The sequence below is a fragment of the Aquarana catesbeiana genome, linkage group LG07 (assembly GCF_042186555.1).
Source record: "Aquarana catesbeiana isolate 2022-GZ linkage group LG07, ASM4218655v1, whole genome shotgun sequence".
Classification (NCBI taxonomy): domain Eukaryota; kingdom Metazoa; phylum Chordata; class Amphibia; order Anura; family Ranidae; genus Aquarana; species Aquarana catesbeiana.
In genome coordinates this window covers 345851279-345878692 of record NC_133330.1, presented here as the reverse complement: position 1 = coordinate 345878692, position 27414 = coordinate 345851279, and the positions used below count along the sequence as shown (strand labels likewise).

At 50.0% G+C, this 27414-nt stretch overlaps 1 protein-coding gene across 1 annotated transcript; it reads right to left on the bottom strand.

The window, feature by feature from the left end:
- Positions 1-4686: 4686 nt before the first annotated feature.
- LOC141102601 (dual specificity testis-specific protein kinase 2-like) lies at positions 4687-25639 on the bottom strand. The gene is made up of 3 exons (XM_073591502.1): positions 25237-25639; positions 13778-13860; positions 4687-4958 (listed from the first exon to the last, which is right to left on the bottom strand). Exons 1-3 carry the CDS (start codon positions 25423-25425, stop codon positions 4793-4795), a joined length of 438 nt encoding a protein of 145 aa, XP_073447603.1. The 5' UTR covers positions 25426-25639; the 3' UTR covers positions 4687-4792.
- Positions 25640-27414: the final 1775 nt, after the last annotated feature.

Here is a 27414-nt window from a genome sequence, read left to right as displayed (position 1 = left end):
AGCAGCCGCTTCCATCTTCACCCGTCTTGTCTCCGGGGTTGCGGACTCTGGCCCTGTGACTGGCTGGAGCCACAATGACATCACTTCCACGCGGGAACCACCGTTCATAGCGCAGGGCTCGGAGGGAATGGCACAGGTGGCTGTTCCTTCAGAGGGCATGTACCCGTCATGTCACCGGCTACATGTAATGTAAATATCTGCTAAACAGTGCAGTGTTAGGAGATATTTACACTACCTATAGGTGCCTCATTATAACCTTCCCCTATAGATAAAAGTCAGTAAAGGAAGTTTACTTCCTCTTTAAATACCAACAAAAGAAAGCTCTGACTCAAAAAAAATGATAAAAATGTCCTATGGGTACAGTGTAGCGTGACCGCATAATTGTCATTCAAAGAGTGACTGCGCTGAAAGGTGAACATTGTCCTGGGGAGGAAGAGGGTGACAGTGCCCGGTATTGAAGGGGTTAATAGTACAATTGTACTTTTATGGTAACAAGGGGCGTAACATAGGCAGGCTAATTCTAACCAGGACTCGAAAAAATGCAAACATGTAATAAAAAACATGATTAGTGCCGTGTGCAATACAAAGGTAAAGCATACAAAATAGAATAAAATTTTATATAGAATGTAGAATCTCCTTAACGCGATCGCACAGAACTGGTGGCATACTCAGCGTGTCCTCAATACAGAGCAAAGTGCGCAGGTGCTGATGAGGTCACCGGCTTAAGAAATTGTAAACATCTCCTAAATGGCGCACCTTTAGGAGATATTCATCGTACTTTCAGGTACGTCTTATTGTAAGTTCCATTACCTGTAGGTACAAATAAAAGAAAAAACTGAATGTACTGTTACTTTAAGACTCGCTCACACACGACAGGCCATTGAATTCCAAGGCAGTTCATCTTTGTTGTCGTGGGAGAAGAATGCGGAGCGGCCTAATTACACGGAAGTTTCACTTCCTGACGAATCACTCGATAACGGTTGTATGTACATTCCCATGTCAGGAGACAATCGACGTCACGTAATGTGAAGGGGCGGGACTTCCTCCATCCTCTACCTGCTAATTATTGTAATCAGGAGTCCTATGACACGGCCCAAACCCGTCCACCTAACCGCTCATTATACCTGGCTGAGCAAACCTGGTCATTTCGCCGTACCGGCCGCAGCCAAAGCCTGCCTGGAACCCTTTAACCCCCCCGCAGTCCGCACTATCCGGGGTCAGCCTGGAACCCTTTAACCCCCCCGCAGTCCGCACTGTCCGGGGTCAGCCTGGAACCCTTTAACCCCCCCGCAGTCCGCACTATCCGGGGTCAGCCTGGAACCCTTTAACCCCCCCGCAGTCCGCACTGTCCGGGGTCAGCCTGGAACCCTTTAACCCCCCACAGTCCACACTGTCCGAGGTCAGCCTGGAACCCTTTAACCCCCCGCAGTCCGCACTGTCCGGGGTCAGCCTGGAAGCCTTTAACCCCCCACAGTCCACACTGTCCGAGGTCAGCCTGGAACCCTTTAACCCCCCGCAGTCCGCACTGTCCGGGGTCAGCCTGGAACCCTTTAACCCCCCCGCAGTCCGCACTGTCCGGGGTCAGCCTGGAATCTTTAACCCCCCGCAGTCCACACTGTCCGAGGTCAGCCTGGAACCCTTTAACCCCCCGCAGTCCGCACTGTCCGGGGTCAGCCTGGAACCCTTTAACCCCCCGCAGTCCGCACTGTCCGGGGTCAGCCTGGAATCTTTAACCCCCCGCAGTCCACACTGTCCGAGGTCAGCCTGGAACCCTTTAACCCCCCGCAGTCCGCACTGTCCGGGGTCAGCCTGGAACCCTTTAACCCCCCGCAGTCCGCACTGTCCGGGGTCAGCCTGGAATCTTTAACCCCCCGCAGTCCTCACTGTCCGGGTTCAGAATGGAATCCTTTAACCCCCCGCAGTCCGCACTGTCCGAGGTCAGCCTGGAACCCTTTAACCCCCCGCAGTCCGCATTGTCCGAAGTCAGCCTGGAACCCTTTAACCCCCCGCAGTCCGCACTGTCCGGGGTCAGCCTGGAATCTTTAACCCCCCGCAGTCCTCACTGTCCGGGTTCAGAATGGAATCCTTTAACCCCCCGCAGTCCGCACTGTCCGAGGTCAGCCTGGAACCCTTTAACCCCCCGCAGTCCACACTGTCAGAGGTCAGCCTGGAACCCTTTAACCCCCTCGCAGTCCACACTGTCCGAGGTCAGCCTGGAACCCTTTAACCCCCTGCAGTCCGCACTGTCCGGGTTCAGAATGGAACCCTTTAACCCCCCCCCCCCAGTCCACACTGTCCGAGGTCAGCCTGGAACCCTTTAACCCCCCGCAGTCCGCACTGTCCGGGTTCAGAATGGAACCCTTTAACCCCCCACAGTCTGCACTGTCCGGGGTCAGCCTGGAACCCTTTAACCCCCCGCAGTCCACACTGTCCGAGGTCAGCCTGGAACCCTTTAACCCCCCGCAGTCCGCACTGTCCGGGGTCAGCCTGGAACCCTTTAACCCCCCGCAGTCCGCACTGTCCGGGGTCAGCCTGGAATCTTTAACCCCCCGCAGTCCACACTGTCCGAGGTCAGCCTGGAACCCTTTAACCCCCCACAGTCCGCACTGTCCGGGGTCAGCCTGGAACCCTTTAACCCCCCACAGTCCGCACTGTCCGGGGTCAGCCTGGAACCCTTTAACCCCCCACAGTCCGCACTGTCCGGGGTCAGCCTGGAACCCTTTAACCCCCCACAGTCCGCACTGTCCGGGGTCAGCCTGGAACCCTTTAACCCCCCGCAGTCCGCACTGTCCGGGGTCAGCCTGGAACCCCTTAACCCCCCGCAGTCCGCACTGTCCGGGGTCAGCCTGGAACCCTTTAACCCCCCGCAGTCCGGACTGTCCGGGGTCAGCCCACCAGGATGGTTGTAGAATCTGATTGGGGGGAGGAGAACGCGATTGGTGCGTGTACGAGGAGCAGAAGATAAAGAGGAGCAGTCAGCAGTTTGTTGATACAGCCGCGCTCGTCTCCTTTGTACCAAGTCAGGCGATAACTATCTGCGCCCCGATTAATCTTTTACTAGCAGTCAACGTTCGTTTGACACACAAGCCGCGTTTGTTCCTCCGCACAGGAATTTCATGCATTTTCCCTGAACACAGGGAGAGCTATTGACAGAGGAGTCGATCGGATTGTGTACATAAATCTGTGGAACGCAAAACGCCCGTCACACTCCGCAGGGTGTAGTAGGTGAGAGGCAGCACAGCACCTTCAGCTTAGGAGCGCAGCTGGATCAAAATGGACAGAGCATGGCTAGAACTCCAGGTCCTCTCTATTATCAGAACCTGTCATAAGGCACACAGACAGTTCAGTGTTCACCACATTCCTGACCCGCCACAGAACGAGCGCAGACCGCCCCTAATCCTCTATGAGAAGATCCTGCCATAAAGTCCGCTCAGTGTCCTGTGTATTACTGCCCCCGCCCTGTGAGCGGACAACGCACAGGATCTGACACAATTACAAGGTACAATACAGATTACGGGTGAACCACTACCGGATTTTATATCGGCGACTACAAGTAACGATACCTCTGCGGTGCGATTTGAGCCCATAGAATCGCATGAACAGGAATGTGGTGCGATTCCTGTCCCAATCACATGCGATCTCCCGCACCGCTCCGGTGTGAAGCCAGGTGGAAATCACTATGACAAGTTTGGGCTCAAATCACACGGCAAAGATATCGGTTTTGGGTATCCGAGTATTTTCATGAGTACTTGTGAACATACTCGGTATCAGCACAAATATAGTACAGATAATACTTGTATGACATTAAGGTGAACCTGAGACCAAACTCTGCACTAAAGATTTACATTCTGAAAAAGCAGGAAAAGCACCACAAATAAGATCTCCAATTCACTTCTGTAGATACAGGCATTGTGGAGAAATATGTCCTCAAAGTTCTCAACAGAGGCACAAAAATCTCAGCTCTTTCCCATTACTTTCTATTGCAGTCAGATATTGGCAGCCTGTCAGCCCTCGCATGTAAACGCCAATGATGGGGCACTATTCCTCCCACTGACACCAATGATGGGACACTATTCCTCCCACTGACACCAATGATGGGACACTATTCCTCCCACTGACACCAATGATGGGACACTATTCCTCCCACTGACACCAATGATGGGGCACTATTCCTCCCACTGATACCAATGATGGGACACTATTCCTCCCACTGATACCAATGATGGGACACTATTCCTCCCACTGACACCAATGATGGGGCACTATTCCTCCCACTGATACCAATGATGGGGCACTATTCCTCCCACTGATACCAATGATGGGGCACTATTCCTCCCACTGACACCAATGATGGGGCACTATTCCTCCCACTGATACCAATGATGGGGCACTATTCCTCCCACTGATACCAATGATGGGGCACTATTCCTCCCACTGACACCAATGATGGGACACTATTCCTCCCACTGACACCAATGATGGGGCACTATTCCTCTCACTGATACCAATGATGGGACACTATTCCTCCCACTGACCCCAATGATGGGACACTATTCCTCCCACTGATACTAATGATGGGACACTATTCCTCCCACTGACACCAATGATGGGGCACTATTCCTCCCACTGACACCAATGATGGGACACTATTCCTCCCACTGACACCAATGATGGGGCACTATTCCTCCCACTGACACCAATGATGGGGCACTATTCCTCCTACTGACTTAGACAATGGGGTACTAATATTCCCCCCAATACCAGAGATGGGACAAGTTATGAATAAGGGAAGCTACAAGTCCAGACATGGCCTGGACAGCATGCAGGAATGGTATAGCTGATGGGGGAGGGGCGCGGGGGAGGGGAGACCCACCTTCTCATTGTAGGCTTCATTTCGGAGGACCTCTGGAGCCATCCAGTATGGAAACCCCACCACTGGCAACTTCTCACCGCCGTCACTGGAAGACACAAAGAACAAGGAGGGGTCACACATTCCCTATGATAAGCAATCACACCAGATCACTTTTCTTATTAAGCAGATTGGTGAAGATTTGTCACCTCTAATGACACATAATGAAGCCAGTTCTGACCGGTCTGCATTGTGTTCTATAGAATAGGAAACCTTCTCATGGTGAGGTGAACCTGTCAGACACTTCATAGAACAATACATTCTTCAGTAAAGCTCCACCTTTTATCATTATGTATCCTTGTGCTCCAATCAGTGACTTTGCCTAGGCTGGGGTGATGTCATCGGTCTGCTGCAGGGAGGACAATTCCTCAGTCTCCCCTCCCCTCCCCCAGTGATCGGACTGTAACATTATAAGTCACAAGGTGAGAGGCTGTAGCAGGGGGCTGATCTGTGTCAGACATTTGTGAACACAGCCATAAACTATGTGGACACCGGGATTTACATACTTGTGTCATCTCTGAACAAAGGAGCCTGAACAAATATGGTGCCGTCTTTTAGAGAGCGGAGATTGTGATCACTGTGAGAGGTCATGAATATCTGGAAGTGATGAGATCACTCATCATGAATTTACTATAAAATGATATAACAGATGTGAGGTCTGCTATAAACTACAGACAAATAACACACTAATAGACCATTTCCAGCGTTTTCTATAGTATCCGTATATATAATACGGGCGTCAGACGGGGAGAATATTGGTCATTCTTCCTGAATGTCACATGTGGCCCCGTCCTGGAAGGAGCACAAGGGCCACGCTGGATGTGGAAAATTAAAGGGAAGGACACGATCCACATAATGGGATTGTATGTAATCCCCTTTACATGGCGACACGCCGAGCAACTGTCACATCGCTTCTGTTCTGCTGACAGTCCATCCTCAAGGGGAAGGACCGTCTATGGTCAGTGGGCGGAGATTTCCACATCATCATCATCATCATCATCATCATCATCATCATCATCATCGTGTCACCTTCACATTTCTACCAACTGACCCTCTCATTATGTCTTTACATAGAAGAGACAAAGTATCAGTCATCACTGTGACATCATCACTGTGCAGTACACAACCTGTGCAGAGAGCAGAGCTGTGGGAGGGGCCCAGCAATCTCCACCCACTACAGAAAACTACAGGAGGGGGTGGAGACAAGACCAGACACCCTGCACAAGGAGAGGGAGCAGCACTGATCAGCCTTTCTTATAGGAAGCTTCTGCACAGATGCAAAAAGTTTCACACTGGATCACCTTTTCCCATCCTTTGCTACACCTCAGTGCTGCCGGTTTTCTGCAGCTTCTTCGCAGCTACTTCCTGTCTACGTGCACTCCTGAAACGTATTCATGGCACTTCCCTGGGCATGTTTCCTACTGGAAAGGGACAGAGCACTGTCACCCTATTACAGGAAGGAATACCAGGGGGGGCCTTTTATAAAAAAAAATTAGAGTTGTGTCTCCCTACACTGTGTGCATCAATAGAAACCACGGAGGATTTGATTTAAGTCATGATTTTTAAAGAGCAACTGTCATCTCTGTGCTGCAGAGGCTCCTTCTCTGACCCCGCTGTTGGCTCCTCCTCCTCTGACCCCGCTGTTGGCTCCTTCTCCTCCTCCGACCCCGCTGTTGGCTCCTCCTCCTCCTCTGACCCCGCTGTTGGCTCCTCCTCCTCCTCCTCTGACCCCGCTGTTGGCTCCTCCTCCTCCTCCTCTGACCCCGCTGTTGGCTCCTCCTCCTCCTCCTCTGACCCCGCTGTTGGCTCCTCCTCCTCCTCCTCTGACCCCGCTGTTGGCTCCACCTCCGACCCCGCTGTTGGCTCCTCCTCCTCCTCCTCTGGCCCCGCTGTTGGCTCTTCCTCCTCTGGCCCCGCTGTTGGCTCCTCCTCTGGCCCCGCTGTTGGCTCCTCCTCCTCTGGCCCCGCTGTTGGCTCCTCCTCTGGCCCCGCTGTTGGCTCCCCCTCCTCCTCTGACCCCGCTGTTGGCTCCCCCCCCTCCTCCTCTGGCCCTGTTGGCTCCCCCTCCTCCTCCTCTGGCCCCGCTGTTGGCTCCTCCTCTGGCCCCGCTGTTGGCTCCTCCTCCTCCTCTGGCCCCGCTGTTGGCTCCTCCTCCTCCTCTGACCCCGCTGTTGGCTCCTCCTCCTCCTCTGACCCCGCTGTTGGCTCCCCCTCCTCCTCCTCTGACCCCGCTGTTGGCTCCCCCTCCTCCTCCTCTGGCCCCGCTGTTGGCTCCCCCTCCTCCTCCTCTGGCCCCGCTGTTGGCTCCCCCTCCTCCTCCTCTGGCCCCGCTGTTGGCTCCCCCTCCTCCTCCTCTGGCCCCGCTGTTGGCTCCTCCTCCTCTGGCCCCGCTGTTGGCTCCCCCTCCTCCTCCTCTGGCCCCGCTGTTGGCTCCTCCTCCTCTGGCCCCGCTGTTGGCTCCTCCTCCTCTGGCCCCGCTGTTGGCTCCTCCTCCTCTGGCCTCGCTGTTGGCTCCCCCTCCTCCTCCTCTGGCCCCGCTGTTGGCTCCTCCTCTGGCCCCGCTGTTGGCTCCTCCTCTGGCCCCGCTGTTGGCTCCTCCTCTGGCCCCGCTGTTGGCTCCTCCTCCGACCCCGCTGTTGGCTCCTCCTCCTCCGGCCCCGCTGTTGGCTCCTCCTCCTCCGGCCCCGCTGTTGGCTCCTCCTCCTCCGGCCCCGCTGTTGGCTCCTCCTCCTCCGGCCCCGCTGTTGGCTCCTCCTCCTCCGACCCCGCTGTTGGCTCCTCCTCCTCCGACCCCGCTGTTGGCTCCTCCTCCTCCGACCCCGCTGTTGGCTCCTCCTCCTCCGACCCCGCTGTTGGCTCCTCCTCCTCCGACCCCGCTGTTGGCTCCTCCTCCTCCGACCCCGCTGTTGGCTCCTCCTCCTCTTACCCCGCTGTTGGCTCCTCCTCCTCTTACCCTGCTGTTGGCTCCTCCTCTTCTTACCCCGCTGTTGGCTCACCGACGGTCTCATTCACTTTAATGGGACGGCTGGTGATGGGGCGGTGACACAAAAAAGTGAGGGATGTGGCGGCAGCAGGTGATTGGACACCCGCTAACAGGTGCTGCCATAATGGATCTGAAATGACAGGGGCTCTTTATATGGAAGGACTTATTCTTGCTGGTAGTTGGAATCTTTAATATTTGGAAACAAAATGAAGGTTTCCTATTTAGAATAATAAGCTGTCTGGTTAGTAAAACAGCGATATCAGAACAGATTCATACAGTTTGTAGTGTACATAGATATGAAAAACAATGGGATAAAAGGAATATTCCTGAACTTGTTTATTATTATACAGGATTTATATGGCGCCAACAGTTTGCGCAGCGCTTTACAACATGAGAGCAGACATTACACCCACAATACAAATCAATACAGGAGGGATCAGAGGGCCCTGATCATTAGAGCTTACAATCTAGAAATCTAGTTTATCTCATGATTACTGTGAAATTGTGTGAATGTATCAATGCAGTGCATGTTATCTCAGCCTGCAGAGCTTGGATTCATTGAATGAGTTTACCAAAAATGTAAATATTGCAGAATATACAGCCTCATACTACATAACTAAGCTCCATTTCATGCTGAATAAACTAAAATTATTAATGTATCTTAAATAGAAAACTATCTTTACATAGATCTTTGCTCCGAAAGCATTTTATTAAAATAAATTTGATTAAAAAAAAAAAAAAAAATCGATTTAAGGAAAAAAGAAAAAAATCTGATTTTTAATGATTGATTTTTATCCACCCTGATAGAGACACACAGCCCCTTGGCCTAGGAAGACAAGGCAGTTCCAAGCTTCTGTCTCTTCTTCCCACTATCTGGCTCCAGACTGCACTGTTCAGGGAAGCAGCACTGAGAAAGCAGGACACCGCGGCATTAAAATCTGTAAACTGCAAGTGCTGAGGTAAGAATTTACTGGGGCGTTTATATTTTATTCTTCACAGTGTGTTGAAGTAAAATTGCTGAAGGCTGGACACTCCTTCAAAGGCCGTACATCTCCTTTAAGTAAATGTCAGACTCTGACCACTGCAGCAGAACCTCCCCGGAACCTTATCAATGTATCCCATAATACAGATCAGCCGCCAGGTGCGGAGCGCGCGCCTCGCTCTAATGGTGATAACCGACCCGCGGATATCGGGGCCGCTAAATAATCTTCTCAGATGCAGCGCTGACCACAACTTCCTGTCACCACAATCCGTCCGGCAGAAAGAGGAATCAGAAAATGTGCAACTGAAAAACTGATGATGTGTAAAGAAGAAGATGTGGAGTTTTTCAATTCTGGGTGGGCGCCAAGTAGGCCGTATTATTAAATGTATTCCTAGGTCTATCCGAGACTCCGCTGTTTAAGATTTCCTTGCAGTAGCATCTCCCCCACTTCTACAAATAGTTTGTGTCTCTGCCCCTCCCACAATGGGGAGATTTCTCTGCAGTAGTTTGTGTCTCTGCCCCTCCCACAATGGGGAGATTTCCTGCAGTAGTTTGTGTCTCTGCCCCTCCCACAATGGAGAGATTTCCTGCAGTAGTTTGTGTCTCTGCCCCTCCCACAATGGGGAGATTTCCTGCAGTAGTTTGTGTCTCTGCCCCTCCCACAAAGCCATAATGAAGAGGTCACACTCTCTCCAAGCCGGGCTCCCCCATCATACAAGGAGGAAACTACATTTATGAGGGTGTTATATACCCCAGAAAATTACAGCAGCTGCAGTTTGAAAACTACTATTTATTTTCTCCACAGAAGTGGAGTTACCCTTTAAGTAATCAGCGATACTGCCATACTGTAATGACTTTGGACCTCAAATGATAACAGCCTGAAATGAACACCAAAGAACAGAACATTGATGGCTCATAATAAAAATAATCAGCAGTGGGAGGGGCCATGATCTTATGAACCTGTAGGGAGGGGGGAGCACAGGCCCCCCCCCCCCCAGGTCTGGGGATTTCAGCGGGGGTTACACAGGAGCTCCCCTATCCTCTCCTATCCCCTCTCGGTACGCGGCCCCCCCAGCCCCTCTCGGTACGCGGCCCACCAACCCCCCCAGCCCCTCTCGGTACGCGGCCCACCAACCCCCCCAATCCCCTCTCGGTACGCGGCCCCCCAACCCCCCCTATCCCCTCTCGGTACGCGGCCCCCCAACCCCCCCAATCCCCTCTCGGTACGCGGCCCCCCAACCCCCCCTATCCCCTCTCGGTACGCGGCCCCCCAACCCCCCCTATCCCCTCTCGGTACGCGGCCCCCCAACCCCCCCTATCCCCTCTCGGTACGCGGCCCCCCAACCCCCCCAATCCCCTCTCGGTACGCGGCCCCCCAACCCCCCCAATCCCCTCTCGGTACGCGGCCCCCCAACCCCCCCAATCCCCTCTCGGTACGCGGCCCCCCAACCCCCCCTATCCCCTCTCGGTACGCGGCCCCCAGCCCCTCACCCTCGATCCTTGTGAACATTATTGATCCTCCAGCTGGCAGGTATGAGAACCTGGCCCTCGGTGTGGTAATGTACACAAAGCCGGAGCAGGTCCCGGCATTAATCAACACCAGCTGGATTTCCCCCGAGCGCCACGTTAACGAGGTGCCACGAGATACCTCACCGCGCCGAGCAGGTCTAGGAAACCGTATTAAATATTTCCACCTCGGTGAGACATTTTTTCCTTATGACAAGTTCACGGCAACTGATGAAAATCGCAGGAATTGCTGTAACCTCGTTCAATGATTGGACCTCCGACACGCCGCAATCAGGGCGACGTTTTATTAAGTGCGTCGATCAGGTACAGAGGACTGATCGCCAGTCGCTGCATTTAGGACCGATGGTACCGCTGTGCTCAAAGGTTCCCCTCCCCCGGCAGAAAAGGTGACATTTTGGCATCGATATTGAAAATATGATTATGACAAAAAAAAAAACTGTCTTGTTTTAACCACTTGCCCGCCGGTAGATTTACCCCCTTCCTGACCAGGCCATTTTTTTGCGATATACGGCACTGCGTTACTTTGACAATTGTACCCCAATAAAATTGATGTCATTTTTTCCCCACAAACACCCCCCCCCCCCCCCCCCCCTACCGCCGCTCCCCGGTGGTCTCCGAGGCTTACCGGAGCATATACAAGTTCCTCCGGCATAGGAAAATTGTGTTCAGACTACACATGTGAGGTATCGCTGAGATCGGCAGAGCGAGAGCAATAATTCTAGCTCTAGAACTCCTAACTCAAAACTAGTAACCTGTAGAAAATTTTAGACGACGCCCATGCAAATTTTTTTCGGTCAAAGTTTGTTGCCGTTCCACGAGTTGGTGGTGCAGTGGTGAGCGTAGCGGCTTTCCAAGCATCTGACCCGGGTTTGGTTCCTGGCCAATGCCTTCTCCCAAGATGGCTGCCTCACCTGGTAAGTGCTGCGAGTCCCCAGAGACTCAAATGAAATGTTGAGTACTTATTAGCGGTGGAATAAAATGGAACTTCCGCTTTAAGGGAACGTGACCCCCTGACACATTTTGCATGTCATTTTTTTTTTGGAGGGGGGGGGGGGGGGAACCCTCTTTTTAGAAGGTTCCAGCTCCCACTTCCTCCTGGCGCACCCGCGGCCCCGGAAGGAAGATCACCTCTCCCCCCTTCCTCTCGGCAATCATCTGGGACACATCACAGGTCCCAGACGATTGCCCGGCTAGTCATAGCACGGCTCACGCATGCGCAGTGGGTGCCTGGCTGTGAAGCCACAGCCGGGCGCCACAGTGACAATGCCGGCGAGTGCAGAGAGGAGGGGGAGAGGGGCGGGGCTTCTATCCCCCGCATCGCTGGACCCCGGGACAGGCGAGTGTCCGATTATTAGAAGTCAGCAGCTGCAGTATTTGTAGTTGCTGACTTATTTTTATTGGAACTCCGCTTTATTAGCGGTGGAATAAAATTTAAACTGAAATGAATGAAAGTGTTGAACGTTTGTTTAGATTTTAGACACTTTTGAATAACCATAAAAAAGTGAAAAAACTGCGATAAAAACGACCTCACACAAAAAACAAGCAGCAATTCTCCTATGAGACAAGAAACGTATAAATGATATAGAATTGCACTAATATACACAAATGTAAATTGTCCAAAACCAAATTGGTTATTACAGTCCACAAGAGTGGTGATAATAAATCTTGTAAACTCCTGGTTTGGATCTCCACCATCCGCCACCTTAAAGTCATCTTGTGCCTCCATGAAAAGCTGAAATACCTCCTCACCGGCTCCTGTGGACCCCTCATTACAAAGGGCTCATCTGTGGATTGAACGGAGCCAAGGCCTTTCCCAGGATCATATTCCTCACCGGCTCTGGACACCACTTGTCACCGGGTGGGAAGTAGAAAGTTCACACTTGATGCTCTCCAGGCATGTAGGTGGGCCTACTGAGGATCTCATTGAGGAAAATTTGATCGCTGCATTATGATTTACACCATAATCTCCAGCTTGTAAAATCTATGGTGGATGAGGATAATTATCCAGGGGATCCAAGTCGTTCTGTTGATGGTTTCTGGATTTCTGGTTAATTTGACCTCCTATAATTTAGAGGTCCAACAGTTCTGGTAAGCGCATTTTCCTACAGACTTATTGTGCAAGAGTTTTGGAGAAGATTGTATACGTCCTGTTTCGATCGAGAGTGGAAGTGTATTCCATCCATCAGTGATTAAGAACTTTTTTCCATCAATAGTTAAAAATACTTATGACACTCTCTTATTGTGCTGCACTTATCTGTTATATTATATTATTATGTTGGTGGGCCGGCTTGTCAATATGCCTGGAGAGCATCAAGTGCTGAGAAATCCAGGAAGATACTTCATTGAGCCAAACCAATCAGGGAGGAGTGTGATTGGCCCCAAATGTATTCTGCAGTAGGACAACTCCCCCACCCCAACATCCAGCCAATGTCATTAACCACTTCCCACCCAAGGTACGTCATAGGACATTGAGTGCGGACATCTGGACTATTCCTGCAGCTACAGACATCATCCAGATATTTTTTTCCGCCGGCGATTCTGTGCACTGTAAGAACAATCATGGCGGCAGTTCAGCCGATCGATCGTTCTTACAGGCGGCGGGAGGGGACACACACACACACAACCCCCCCCCCCCCCCCGCGCCGCCATCCGGTGCTTCTCCTGGCTCACCTGTGCAATCGGTGAACCGGAGAATGAATCGGTCGCCCCTGGAAGTTTACCATAGAGATTTCTAGTGACCAGATGCTCCCCAGTCATCTCTATGACCCTCGGAGGCCCGAGTGTGACGTTATGACCTCGCGTCCGGGCCGGAGGAAGTAAACAAAGCCGAAAACGCGGCTGGAGAGGATGAGAATTTTTTTTTTTCCAGCCTGGAGGAGAGATCTCTCTATAAAAAGAGGACCTGTCACATACTATTCCTATTACAAGGGATGTCTACATGTTTGTGAGTAGTTTCTTATCTTATTTTTAATAAAAAGACGTCTAAGGATAATGCACAAGGCTGGTGCGCCTTCCTTTTCTTCTTTCCCTTTTGACTATTAGGATACCCCTATCCTTGAGGGCAGCAAGGCCTGAGACACCTTCCACCACGAACTTTACTCCACCTGATAACTCACTTGTGTGCAGAAGTGTTTGTCATCCTCTCTGCAGTCTCTGGGTGACACCACTGACCTCAGACATGAAATATGAACAAAGCCTATCCCTCTATAGATTGCAGATAAACAGGTACCACTTAGTTGTTTCATCTCTGTATCACCTGAGTGAGGGTCACTTCACTGGGTATATAGAAGGGTTTGCAACCACTTAAGGGAAACCCACCCTTTAAAGAAGAAAACGACAAAAAAAGTTTCTCTGGAATTGTAAGGAATGAATGTACCTGAAATCTGGTATTTTTTCTGCCAGACCGAAATCCGCCACCACAGCAGAGAATCCGTTCTCATCGCTTTTGATGAGACAGTTCTGGAAGAGAGCAAATGGTAATGAGCCATGATAGAAACCACATTACAGCTTCAACACTCAACATTGCTGCATGACAACGCTCTGTCCCCGTGATCCCCGATATCCCTGTGATCCCCGACATCCCCATCACCCTCGTGATCCCCATCATCCCTGTGATCCCTGACATCCCCGTCACCCTCGTGATCCCCGACATCCCTGTGATCCCCGACATCCCCATCACCCTCGTGATCCCCATCATCCCTGTGATCCCTGACATCCCCGTCATCCTCGTGATCCCCGTCATCCCTGTGATCCCCGTCATCCCTGTGATCCCCGACATCCTCGTGATCCCCGTCACCCCTGTGATCCCTGACATCCCCGTCACCCCTGTGATCCCTGTCATCCCCATCATCCTCGTGATCCCCGTCATCCCTGACATCCCCGTCATCCTCGTGATCCCCGTCATCCCTGTGATCCCTGACATCCCCGTCACCCCTGTGATCCCTGACATCCCTGTCACCCCTGTGATCCCCGTCATCCCCATCATCCTCGTGATCCCCGTCATCCCTGACATCCCCGTCATCCTCGTGATCCCCGTCATCCCTGTGATCCCCGTCATCCCTGTGATCCCCGTCATTCCCGTGATCCCTGACATCCCCGTCATCCCTGTCGCCCTCGTGATCCGTCATCCCCGTCACGCCCATGATCCCTTTGATCCCTACGTTGTCACTTCTCTGATGAAGAACGCAAGTGACCGTTTCCGCACACACACGGTCCATCATCACCAAGAAACCCTCCCTGAGAAATGCCATGGAGACAGGAAGTGATGATATAGAAGAATAAATACATTTGGGAATACAGCATTTGCCTCTTTTGCTGAGTCTTTTCCCACCTAGACCCCAATGGCGGCCATACAATCCCGACCTTACTGTCCGGGAGAGAAATACATAAGGAAGATTGATCGGGCACCAATGCATTCATTATGATCGGTTGATACAATTGGACCATTTACTCAAAATTGATGGAAACAAGTTTTGAACGGCACATTAACTTCTTATTGCATGTGTGTGACATGTGGACGTTAAGCACTTGCAATCCAGGCACCTCCCCCCCCCCCCTCCTGCCCAGGCCAATTTTCATATTTCCACGCTCTCACACTTTTTGAATGACAATTGCGCGTTCATACAACACTGTACACACATGACATTTTTATCATTTTTTAGAGACAATGAAAGCTTTTATTTGGTGGTATTTATTCACCAACAGTAGAAAGGAGGCGGCAACACTGAAGTCCTTGAAGTGTCATTTATTGGTACATCGGAGTGACAATAAAACAATAACACTGACGCGTTTTGGCAGAAGCCTTAGACCTCTTTCACACTGGGGTGCTTTGCAGGCGCTACAGCGCTAAAAATATCGCCTGCAAAGCGCCCTAAAAGAGCCGCTCCTCACGAGGGCTTTCACCCTGGAGCGGTGCACTGGCAGGACGATAAAAAAAAAGTCCTGCTAGCAGCATCTTTGGAGCGGTGTGTATACCGCTCCTTCACCGCTCCTGCCCATTGAAATTAATGGGGCAGCACGGCTATACCGCCGGCAAAGCGCTGCTGCAGCAGCACTTTGCACCCTTTCTCGGCCACTAGCAGGGGGGTAAAATCAGCCCGCTAGCGGCTGAATATGGTCGCTAAAACGACAGTAAAGTGGCCCTAAAAATAGCGCAGTTTTACCGCCGGCGCCCGCACCGCCCCATTGTGAAAGGGGCCTTAGTCGTAGCTAGTTTAAGAATGAATGAATGAATGGACTTGTATAGCGCTGCAAATGCGAACTGAATCGCCTCAAGGTGCTTGGTCCATCCTGTGGGTCCAGCTTGTTAGAAGAGGAAGGTCTTGAGTTTTTTCCTGAAGGCCTGATGGTTTTCTTCCATATGGATGTTGGTCAGTAGAGTGTTCCATAGCCGTGGTCCTTGGACTGCGAATCTTCGCTCTCCCTTCGATTCGTAGCAGGATTTGAGAACATGGAGAAGGTATTGGTAGGTGGATCGAAGACTGCGATTAGTTACATAGCGTTTTATTTTCTCGCATAGGTATTGAGGAGCGTTTCCTTGTAGGCATTTGTGGGTGAGGCAGAGGGTCTTGAATGTGATCCGATCCTTTCTGGTTAGCCAATGTAGGCTCCTCAGGGATTCCCAGGGTTTTTTTCCTGTTATCAGTCTTGCTGTGGTGTTTTGGATGAGTTGTTGATGGTGAGATCCGCTGACTACTGATCCAATTTGCGCATCCATTGACATTTCTGAGTCAAAAATGACTCCAAGACTTTTGGCTTTGGTGCTTGGGGCGATGGTCTGTCCAAAGACGGTGTCCAAGGGTTCTTGTTTTTTGTATTTTGGTTTGCGTGTAGTAGAAGAAGCTTTGTTTTGGATCCGTTGAGTTTGAGGTAGCTAGTTGTCATCCAGTCGTCTATCAATGTGAGGCATTTTTCTAGTTGATAGTGGTCTTTTTGTCCGGTGATGCGGAAGTAGAGTTGCGTGTCATCAGCGTACGAGTGGTAGCGGAAATCCGAATTTCTGATGATTTTGAGGAGCGGATGGATGTAGATGTTGAAGAGGACTGGTGATAAAAGGTGACCCTTGAGGGACTCCATACGATATTGCCCGGATTTCAGAGGTGAAGGCGTCTAGTTTCACTGTCTGAGAGCGATTTTCCAGGAATGATGCGAACCATTGTAGCTCTGAATCTGTGACTCCCGCTACTCCTGTGAGGCGGATGAGTAGGGTGTTGTGGTCCACTGTATCGAATGCTGCACTGAGGTCCAACAGTACCAGGAGACTTGATCCTCCGTCATCTGCAGCTTCGAGGGCGTCCTCCCATACTTTGAGGAGTGCCGTTTCTGTGCCGTGGCCTGGGCGGAAGCCTGATTGCAGGGGGTCAAAGAGTTTGTGTGTGTCCAGGTGGAGTTGTAGCTGTTGCACGACTGCTTTCTCCATGACCTTGGAGATGATGTTAAGACTTGGTATCGGTCTGCGGTAGTTGGGGTCTTTAGGGTCGAGATTGGGTTTCTTTAGAAGAGGTTTGATGATGCCTTGCTTGAGGGCGATCGGGATAGTCCCTTCTTTGAATGACTGATTTATGAGATGTGTTATAGTAGGAGCGGGGATGTCGGAACATTCTTTTAGAAGTTTTGTGGGAATGATGACGTTTGGTGAAGTGCTGTCTCTGAGGCTTCTGATGCTGTTTTTGGTGATGTCAGTGGTGATTGGGATTAGCGAGAATTTCGGTCCTTGTGTGTTGTTCGTATCAATTTCCTCTTTTTGCTTTGGTTGATTGAGGTTGGTTGTTTTTTTTTCTGTTAAATTGTTTTCCGGATGCTGTCGATTTTGTCGATGAAAAAGTCCGATAACTCATTGCAAAATTCTTGAGTTTCATTTGCTGGGGGCTCTAGGCAGGTTGGGTTCATAGTCTGGGCAACTATTTTGAAAAGTTTCTGAAGGCGGTTTAAGGCTGTTGAGATGGTGTTCGAGAAATGTTCTTTTTTTGCTTTGAAGGTTGCTTTGAGATATTTCTCGGTGAGAAGTTTGTAGTTTGAGTGGCTTTCCTTAGTAGAATTTCTTCTCCAGGCTCTTCCAGCTCTGCTGCATTCACGTTTCAGTAGAGTAAGGATGCCAGTAAACCATCCCGAGTTCTTTTTGCGGATGAATGTTCTGTGTTTTGGAGCCACTGAGTCTGCTCTTTGTAGTAATGGCTTGTTTAAGAAGTTGAGTGTTTGTTCAGTTGAGTGGTTTAAATTTAGCTTTGTTATTTTGTTAGATAATGTGGTTTTGAAGAGTTAGGAGTGTAGTTTCTTCTGAGATCTAGACCAGTGTGTTGTTATTGCGTGATTCCGTTTTTGGAGGGTGGTGTTGGTGGAGATTTTAAATTTGATAGCGTGGTGGTCCGTCCATGGTAGCGGTACGCTGACGAATATGTTGATGTCCATATTTTGTTTGCAGATGAGGTCCAAAATATGTCCTGAACCATGTGTAGGAGCATTTATCAGTTACTGGAGACCTAGTTCTTCCAGTTGGTTAATGCAGGAGGTGGCAATAGGGTCTAGGGTGGAGTTTGCCCAGAGGTTGAAGTCTCCAAGTACCAGAAAGATTTTGGTTTTCAGGGTGTGTATTGAGATGAATTCCGTGAAGGGTGTAAGGAGATTAGTCTTCGGCCCTGGAGGTCTGTAGCATAGCAGTATGTGAATGGTGTCTTGGGGTGTTTGAAGATGAAGGGAGAGTGTCTCCATGAATGGCACTGAGTTCTGTAAAGTTTGTTTTATGAGCGCGAGGTGAGATTTGAAGATCACTGCTAGGCCTCCTCCTTTTTTTCCTCTTCTATGCTCAGTTAGGATCCTATAGTTCTCAGGCACCAATTCGGTTAAGATGGCGTTGCAGTCAGGTGTTAGCCAGCTTTCCGTGATGAGAAGGCAATCTATGTTGTTTTCGATGATGAAGTTGTGGATTTCCAGTCTGTGCTTGACTGCAGATCTGGTGTTGATCAGGGCGCATGCTAATTGTTGTGGTTGAATTGGTGTCTCCCTATATTTGATGGTTGATTGTAGGTTGGTCCTTAGTAATTGTTCTTTTTGTAGTCGTTTTTGAATGTAGGTTGGTAATGTTGAGGCGGTATTTCTTAACCTGTGGAGGGTCTTCGCTGAGTATTTGAAGTTGCACATGGTGAGAAAAGAAAAAGTTGCTGAATGAAGGATGATCTGATGGTACTGATGTGGCGATGATGAGCTTGCTGAGAGGATGGAGGTTCTGATGGCTGCCACTGCTACGGGGGTGGTGTTGTTGATGGTCCGGATGATTGTGCGGAAAGTTCTGGAGGTGGTGATGAAGGGGGGGGGCACCGGCTGGCCTACCTACCTTCCTGTTGATCCAGAGGAAGGCGAAAAACCGCTAGCTAATATCTTGACAGATATGACAAGATATATATAAATATATATGTGCACTTAGACTCCACCTATAAACAATTAGCATATTTAATTGATCACACATGTCATTAAAGTGAATGGTAATAATGCTTGTGCCAAAAGAAAAAGGGGAGAGAAATCCAAAATTTATAACCAAGATTAATTTTTTTCACCTATTCTGCTCTTATATTTTTTTCTTCCCTGTTGGTAGAAGGTTAATCATCTTATATAGAATCTTCTACTATTCCCTCCCAGACTCTCTCTTCTAATTTCCAATGTTTAATCTTGGTTATATATCTTGGATTTCTCTCCCCTTTTTCTTTTGGCACATGTGTTATTACCATTCACTTTAATGACATGTGAGATCGATTAAATATGGTTTTATTGTCTCTCCAATGTACCAATAAATGACACTTGGAGGACTTCGGTGTTGGCGGCTCCTTTGTACTGTTGGTGACGTGGAACGTGACGAGCACATGGAGCTCGGGCCCCTGTGAGTGGATCTGGTGTATGGATTGGGTTGTCCCTGTAAAGAGAGCGCCGTCACCGGTCTACCTTTCTATGCTGGATTTATAAACCATCGGGGTCTTTATTTTTTGCTAAACAAAAAAAGACTGGAAATTAATAAAAAAAATAAAAAAGCCTTTTTATTTATATTGTAAAATTTAGCAAATAAGTCATTTTTCTTCTTCACTGATGAGTTGGCATTGATGGGCACCGATAGGTGGCACTGATGATCAGTGTCCTGTTATCAGTATAAATGCCCGTCACCACAGGATCGCCAGTTATCAGCTTTCCTTTCCTCACACAGTGACAGCGCCGAGGAAAGGAAATGTTGATAACCAGCATTTGTTTACATGTGATGAGCCGTGATTGGACACAGCTGATCACATGGTAAAGAGCCTCCGTCATCGGCTCTTTACTAAGATCGGTGATGGGTTGTGTCTGAGGGACATGCGTGCCCCCCGCAGGAAACATGGTGGTCCCGCCTGACCGTCATTCTCCAATACGAAAGACTGGAACCAGTTGAAAACCAATCGACCCATTCCGGTCCTATGTGACTACAATCTACAAAATTCCTTATAAAACAGCCATCTACTTCCTGTCCCAGAGTGACAACACTGACTGCACTGTGTATGTAGAAGCAGCGTTGTCACCTTGGGGGAGGAGTCCAAACCTCTTCCAGTCTTCTACATCAATAGCATTTTGTTTTTTGTTTTTTTTAAAGCACCCCCCCCATGTACATCACTTACCTAGTCACATATCCTAGGAGGCTTAGTGTTTAAATGACGGGGGGGGGCAGGCTTGGTGGCGCTTTGTTGGGAGGCCCGCCTGCTGAACCCAGAAGACCCGGCGGATCAGAAATATGGCGGCACGGGACTGAGCGGTGGCAGAAGACAAGAGGATCGCAGCTGGACAGCGCTGGGTTTATGGGTGTCTAAAATGTGCAGGAGCCACCTCCCGAAAAACAGAGGGGGGGGGGGGGGGGGGGGGGTGTTAAAAAATAAATAAAAATTGGGGGTATGGTGAAGATCCGCTTTAAAGCTGAACTTTGGCATAAGTAAATATTCTCTAAATCCATCGGTCATGTGACTTCTGTAATCTCGGTGATCTTTGTGTATTTCTCCCAGGTCTGTGCAGTAATCCAGTGTAAGACTTCCTGTAATAAAGACCACCCACTGCTGCCCTCTCTCCTTGTTCAGGGTGACTGGTCTGGTCTCCGCCCCCTTCTGCAGTTTGTAGTGGGTGGAGCCTGCTGGGCCCCTCCCACAGCTCTGGCCTCTCTTTGTGCAGTGACTGGTCTGGTCTCCGCCCCCTCCTGTAGTTTTCAGTAGTGGGTGGAGCCTGTGGGCCCCTCCCAGTTCTGCTCCTTTGTGCAGGGTGACTGGTCTGGTCTCCGCCCCCTCCTGTAGTTTTCTGTAGTGGGTGGAGCCTGTGGGGCTCCTCCCACAGTTCTGCTCTCTTTGTGCAGGGTGACTGGTCTGGTCTCCGCTCCCTCCTGTAGTTTTCTGTAGTGAGTGAAACCTGTTGGGCCCCTCCCACAGCTCTGTTCTCTCTCTTTGTGCAGGATGACTGGTCTGGTCTCCTCCCCCTTCTGCAGTTTGTAGTGGGTGGAGCCTGCAGGGCCCCTCCCACAGCTCTGCCTTCTCTCTCTTTGTGCAGGGTGACTGGTCCTGTCTCCACCCCCTTCTGCAGGCAGCCTGTAGTGGGTGGAGCCTGCTGGGTCCCTCCCACAGCTCTGCCTTCTCTCTTTGTGCAGGGTGACTGGTCCTGTCTCCGCCCCCTTCTGCAGGCAGCCTGTAGTGGGTGGAGCCTGCTGGGCCCCTTTCCATCTCTGCGTTGTTCTGCACAGGCTGTGTACCGCACAGTGATGATGTCACGGCTACATTTACAAAGCAATATCTGGCTCTACAAAAGGCATTTGATGCTGAACTCTCTGCAGAATTAAATGACACAAATTAAAAATGGAGCTAAACCCTCCTCTCCTTTACGTCCAAGGAAGCGGCCATCTTGGCCTCTGCTTGACCTTCAGTTGTCATGGTGCTGCCCATGTGATCAGTTACGACACCAGCCATTGGATGGTTTGGTAGTTTGCTTGAGAGCAACTGTGACCCTCATCATTCAGGGTATGCTTTGAATGTATTCGTTTTAGAAAACCGTTAAAATCGATGGAATTAGTTCCACTTTAATGCAACTCTAATCAATACAGTTCTAAAAAGGTTTTAAAAAACAAACAATTCCTCTTGTAGTCCCTGTACAGCATAGCTCAAAATGGAGAAAAAGAAGCAGCACAAGGAGTCAGGTGGGTGATATGCTGACCAGAAGCACACTGACAGGAGGAGAGAACAGAGTGACAGAGTGAAGAGCTTAACACTGTGCTGCTTCTCCTTTCACTGTCCAATCACAGGCTGTGGGCGGATCCAGCGATGGCATTTGGTGCGCACAAAAGGGGGATTTATAACCTTTGCAGTCACTGAGGAATTTATTTACACCAAGTTGCCCGGAGTTCAGAAGCTGGAGGGTTGGATGGTTTCCCCCCCCCCCCCTTACCAATCCCTCGCATCCCAACCTTCCAAGGGAAATATTAGAGGTAGATGGCGGCACCGAGCAGCGCAGCGAATTTGCTGCCAGCCGTTCACCCCCCCGGTCACGGCTGACCACCTGCCGCAGACACACGCTCCGGACGGGACGCAGAAAGGTGGAGGTGACTAATACAGAAGATTGATGTTGTCTCTGTGTGCGCGGCGCAGGAATACACAGAGCCTCTTGTGTCCGCCAGCCGGGGAACATCTGCTCCCGCCCGCAGACACTGAAATAATACACAACGCTTTATAAACTTTGCTGGATGTTTATTGGGTGGCTAAACAGAGCGTGGGGCGAGGGGCGAGGGGGGGTGAGGGGCTCGTGTGCCCTGACACTATTATGTGAACGCAGCGCTACTGCAGAGCTTCTCATCCTCCCCTCGTAAAGTAGAATAAATGAAGCGGACCGGCCAAACGTCTTCACGCCAGAATTGTTCTATCGCTCTGTACTGTCTTCTCTTCCAGACGATCGAACGCACAGCTGTATAGGAAGTGAGCAAACTGTCATCACACCGGACCCTCTGTTCACCCACCATTCCAAACTACAGCGGGGGCAGGGAGGAGCACTGGGGTCCTGGGTTCAAATTCTACCACCTGGGAGGTTAGATGGGTGGCTCCACGGTATATGTCAGAGCTATATAAATGTATAATAATAATAATAATAATAATAATAATAATAATAGTGTGTGATCGTGGGGGAGGGGGGATTAGAGTGTAAGCTCCTCTGGTACAGAGACTGATGTGATTGGCTCAGTGATCTCTGTACAGCGCTGTGGTATATGTCAGAGCTATAAAATGTACAATAATAATAATAGTGTGTGTGACTGTGGGGGAGGGGGCATTAGAGTGTAAGCTCCTCTGGTGCGGAGGCTGATGGATCAGTCCTCTGCAGTATATATCTTAGAGAAGTGTGATTGAATGCTGTACTGCTCGGTCGGTGTACACAGAATTCCCAGTGCAGGTCACCAGACTCTGGGCTGTCAGGCCTCTCAGTATAATATTACAGATATAATCAGGGACGGCTGAGCTCCAGCCAAGGTGAAAGTATTCAATTAGCAGCCAAGGAAACAACACAGAGAATGCCATTAATTGGGGAAGTGATGGTCTGCAGATGAAGGAGCACTTCCCCCAACCTCATGCATCCTATACAATGTAAAAATCCTATGGCTTAGCCTAATGTGGGACCAGCCGGACTTCACCCCCCCCCCCCCCCCCCCAACTCTGAATTATAACGGTACAGACTGTGCAGACTCATGTAACCCCCCCCCCATGTCAGCTGGAGAATACCAAGGAGAATGTTGTAACCTTACCCTGGGTACACTGTGAGGACCAACCAATTAGGTAAGGTCTGGTGCTGTCCACTCGTAGCCACAATCCAGGGCTGAATGAATGTATGCAGAATTCAAGAACCTGTCAGGCCAAGCTCAAAGCCAGAGTGCATTCTGTTCCCCACTGCCACTTATTAAACACAGCTGGGGTCGTGGGTTTAGGCTGCGTACCCCTGAACCCCGCACACAACCCGCCGCCGAACCCCCCCGCCGAACCCCGCACTCTGTACACAGCCCGCCGCCGAACCCCGCACTCTGTACACAGCCCGCCGCCGAACCCCGCACTCTGTACACAGCCCGCCGCCGAACCCCGCACTCTGTACACAGCCCGCCGCCGAACCCCGCACTCTGTACACAGCCCGCCGCCGAACCCCGCACTCTGTACACAGCCCGCCGCCGAACCCCGCACTCTGTACACAGCCCGCCGCCGAACCCCGCACTCTGTACACAGCCCGCCGCCGAACCCCGCACTCTGTACACAGCCCGCCGCCGAACCCCGCACTCTGTACACAGCCCGCCGCCGAACCCCGCACTCTGTACACAGCCCGCCGCCGAACCCCGCACTCTGTACACAGCCCGCCGCCGAACCCCGCACTCTGTACACAGCCCGCCGCCGAACCCCGCACTCTGTACACAGCCCGCCGCCGAACCCCGCACTCTGTACACAGCCCGCCGCCGAACCCCGCACTCTGTACACAGCCCGCCGCCGAACCCCGCACTCTGTACACAGCCCGCCGCCGAACCCCGCACTCTGTACACAACCCGCCGCCGAACCCCGCACTCTGTACACAACCCGCCGCCGAACCCCGCACTCTGTACACAACCCGCCGCCGAACCCCGCACTCTGTACACAACCCGCCGCCGAACCCCGCACTCTGTACACAACCCGCCGCCGAACCCTGCACTCTGTACACAACCCGCCGCCGAACCCTGCACTCTGTACACAACCCGCCGCCGAACCCTGCACTCTGTACACAACCCGCCACCGAACCCTGCACTCTGTACATAACACACTCCAGATACAACTGGCCCTTTGAGGGCTACCATACTGCTGATGCGGGCCGCGATGAAACAGAGTTTGACAACCCTGCTGTACATCTTGGTGCTGCTGATTTCACTCCAGTGATGGCTGCATGGCATTTCTTAGGAGGGTTTCTTTATGGTGACCAAGTGGACCATGTTTGCATAATGTGTGCTGAAATGGCCAATCGTAGTCTCCATTGGAAGCCTGTGTAACAGGGTGACAACGCAGGCTGGCACAAATGGGTGTCTGAAACAGAACGTTGTCATCCTATCACAAGAAGTACCTGAACAAGGACCTCCATGGCAGAATCAGGACTTTTACTGCCATCTTCAGATATAAATTTCTCGAAAATGACTTTTGAAACATCATAACATGTTAAAGCTCATATAAGATTTCAGTGATTGGGTTGACATCTTCTTTAAAGGTAAAGGACAATCAGTTGGCAGCAGGACTGTCAGAGTCTCTACCTCTAGCATGGCAAAACAGTGGAACCTCGGATTATGAGCATAATCTGTTCCAGGAGAATGCTCATAATCCAAAGTACTCGCATAACTAAGCAAATTTTCCCATTGAAGTCAATGGAAACGAAAATAATTAGTTCCGCATTGACTTCAATGGGATGTAATACCGCATGCGGCCAGAGGCGGGGGGCACCGGAGATCCTTGGAAACGGCCGAGAAGGCCCGAGGACACTTCGGTGGACCTCGGAAAGACTTCCTACCCGAGATTTGCCGAGGTCAGACGTGCTGTACTCGGGCCTTTCCGTGCATTTCCGAACGTGACGTTAGGCTCTGCTCGGCCCCCCCCCCCCACCTCAGGCCAAAAGTGGTACTGCTCACCGCTTTGGCCTTAATCGTGCTCGTGTTGCGAGACAACACTCGCAAACTGAGTTACGACTTTTAAAAATACAGTGCTTGGATTGCGAAACGCTCGTTAACCGCGTTACTCGCAACCCGAGGTTCCACTGTACTTCAATGAAAAGCTCTTGGAACAAACCTCGAATGAACTGGTGCCAGGAACCCACCTTGGATGTGAGGTCGCGGTGGAAGATCCCCTTGAAGTGAAGGTATGCCAGTCCCAGAGCCACGTCCAGTCCCAGCTTCACCCGGACCGTCCACGGCAAGTGCTGGTTGCTGTCCAGAAGCTGCTCCAAATTTCCGCTGTTTATGTACTGAAAGACAAGAGGCTCTGGGTCAGGACACGGGTGATACATGAAGAATTCAGGAGGCAGTCAGTCTATTATAGGACATTCGAGAAGAGAGGAGAACCATGGAGGTTCTGGTGAGAAGGGACTAAAGGAATCAAAAAGTTCTCCAAACAAATCAATGCCTAACACAGGAAAGTCTTCTCTGAATAAAAGACATTCACAGGTCTCATCCCATCATATATCCCACAAATAAGAGGATTGTATTCCTCATTTCAGGGATTTGATTCCCCATTTCAGGGATTTGATTCCCCATTTCAGGGATTTGATTCCCCATTTCAGGGATTTTATTCCTCAAAATCCTAATTTCAGGGATTTTATTCCCCATTTCAGGGATTTAATTCCCCATTTCAGGACAGTTGGCCAGGAAGAGAAACACTGGGGTGTAATTAAGACTAGGGCTGCAACTAACGATTATTTTCATAATCGATTAGTTGGCCGATTATTGTTTCGATTAATCGGTTAATAACCGGAAAAAAAAAAAAAGTGTGGTGTATAATTTACTTAATATGTAAAGTTTAAAAAAAAAAAAGGCAATTTATTCTTAAATATCTCTATGCAGTGGTAAATATAAACAACCAACTATATGGTTAGGGAGCAAAATATTGAATCCACTCTGAGAATAACAGACAAAAGAGATATACTGTATACACCATTAGACGAGAAATACTGTTTTTTGGCCAATTTGTTGTTCGGCAGATTAAAAAATACAAATTGCTGCAAAAACACATTACATGATTTTCTGCAGCTTCTCCATCGAAGTATATTGAATCTAAAAGCACCGTTTTGCGTTTAAAAAAAAAAAAAAAAAGTCCTTGACCCTTTCCAAATACGCAGTGGCTGAAAAAAAGCATAGATGTGAACGTGTCCCATAGGAAACCATGTAAATTAACTGTAGTGTGTTTCTGCAAAAAGCACCAAAAAACACATAGATGTGAACCAGGTCTAAGACGTTTAGTAACATAATGGGGTTAAAAGAAACTAAAATGAGCCCTATAGTACAAAAAAAAGCAAATAATCGCTACTATAAGGGGTTCATTTTTTTTACTGTAGAACGGTGAAAGTAATATTTACAGTCGCGATTATTTGCTCTTTTTGTACTATAAAGGGCTCGTATTATTTTTTTAACCCCATTATGTTATTGGCCGATTAATCGATTATGAAAATAGTAATCGATTAATTTCATAATCGATTTGTTGTCGATTAATCGATTAGTTGTTTCAGCCCTAATTAAGACACATTTTAGGTCATCAATGTAACATTTACCTACAGAAATTTGTGACCCAAATTTTGCAGACATGGGGTTCTTGATTTGTCTTTAAAGTGATATTAAAAAGGTATTTAAAAAAAAAAAATAACAAACATGTCATACTTCCCGGCTTTGTAATGGTATTACACAGAGCAGCCCCGATCCTCCTCCTCTGGGGTCCCCCGCCGGCACTCCTGGCTCATCCTCTTCTCCAAGTACCCCCATAGCAAGCCGCTTTGCTATGAGGGCACTCATGTGTGCTCGCTCCTAAGCCCTGCTCTGTGTGTCCATGAGACACACAGAACATGGCTCGGCCCTGCCCCCTGTGCCCTCCTCACTGGCTGTGATTGACAGCAGCGGGAGCCAATGAGGAGGCAGAGACCCAGGAGAGCAGTTTCTCTTGTGCACATCGCTGGATAACGATCGGGCAAGGATTGGGAGGGGGAGGGGGGAAGCTGCATACTGAGTTCACAGAATAAAGGTAAAACAAATTCAGCCTTAAGAACCACTTTAAAATTTAAAATTTACCCCCCCTTCTTGACCAGGCCATTGTTTTGCAATATGGCACTGTGACCCCTTTCACACTGGAGGCTTTTTTCAGGCGCTTTACCGCTAAAAATATCGCCTGTAAAAAGCCTCATCTGTCTGTGTACGGCGTATTCACTGCACCTTAATTTTCACCAATACATTGTGTCTTATGTATTTCAGTGAATACGCTGTACACAAACAATTACCAATCTCCTGAAGAA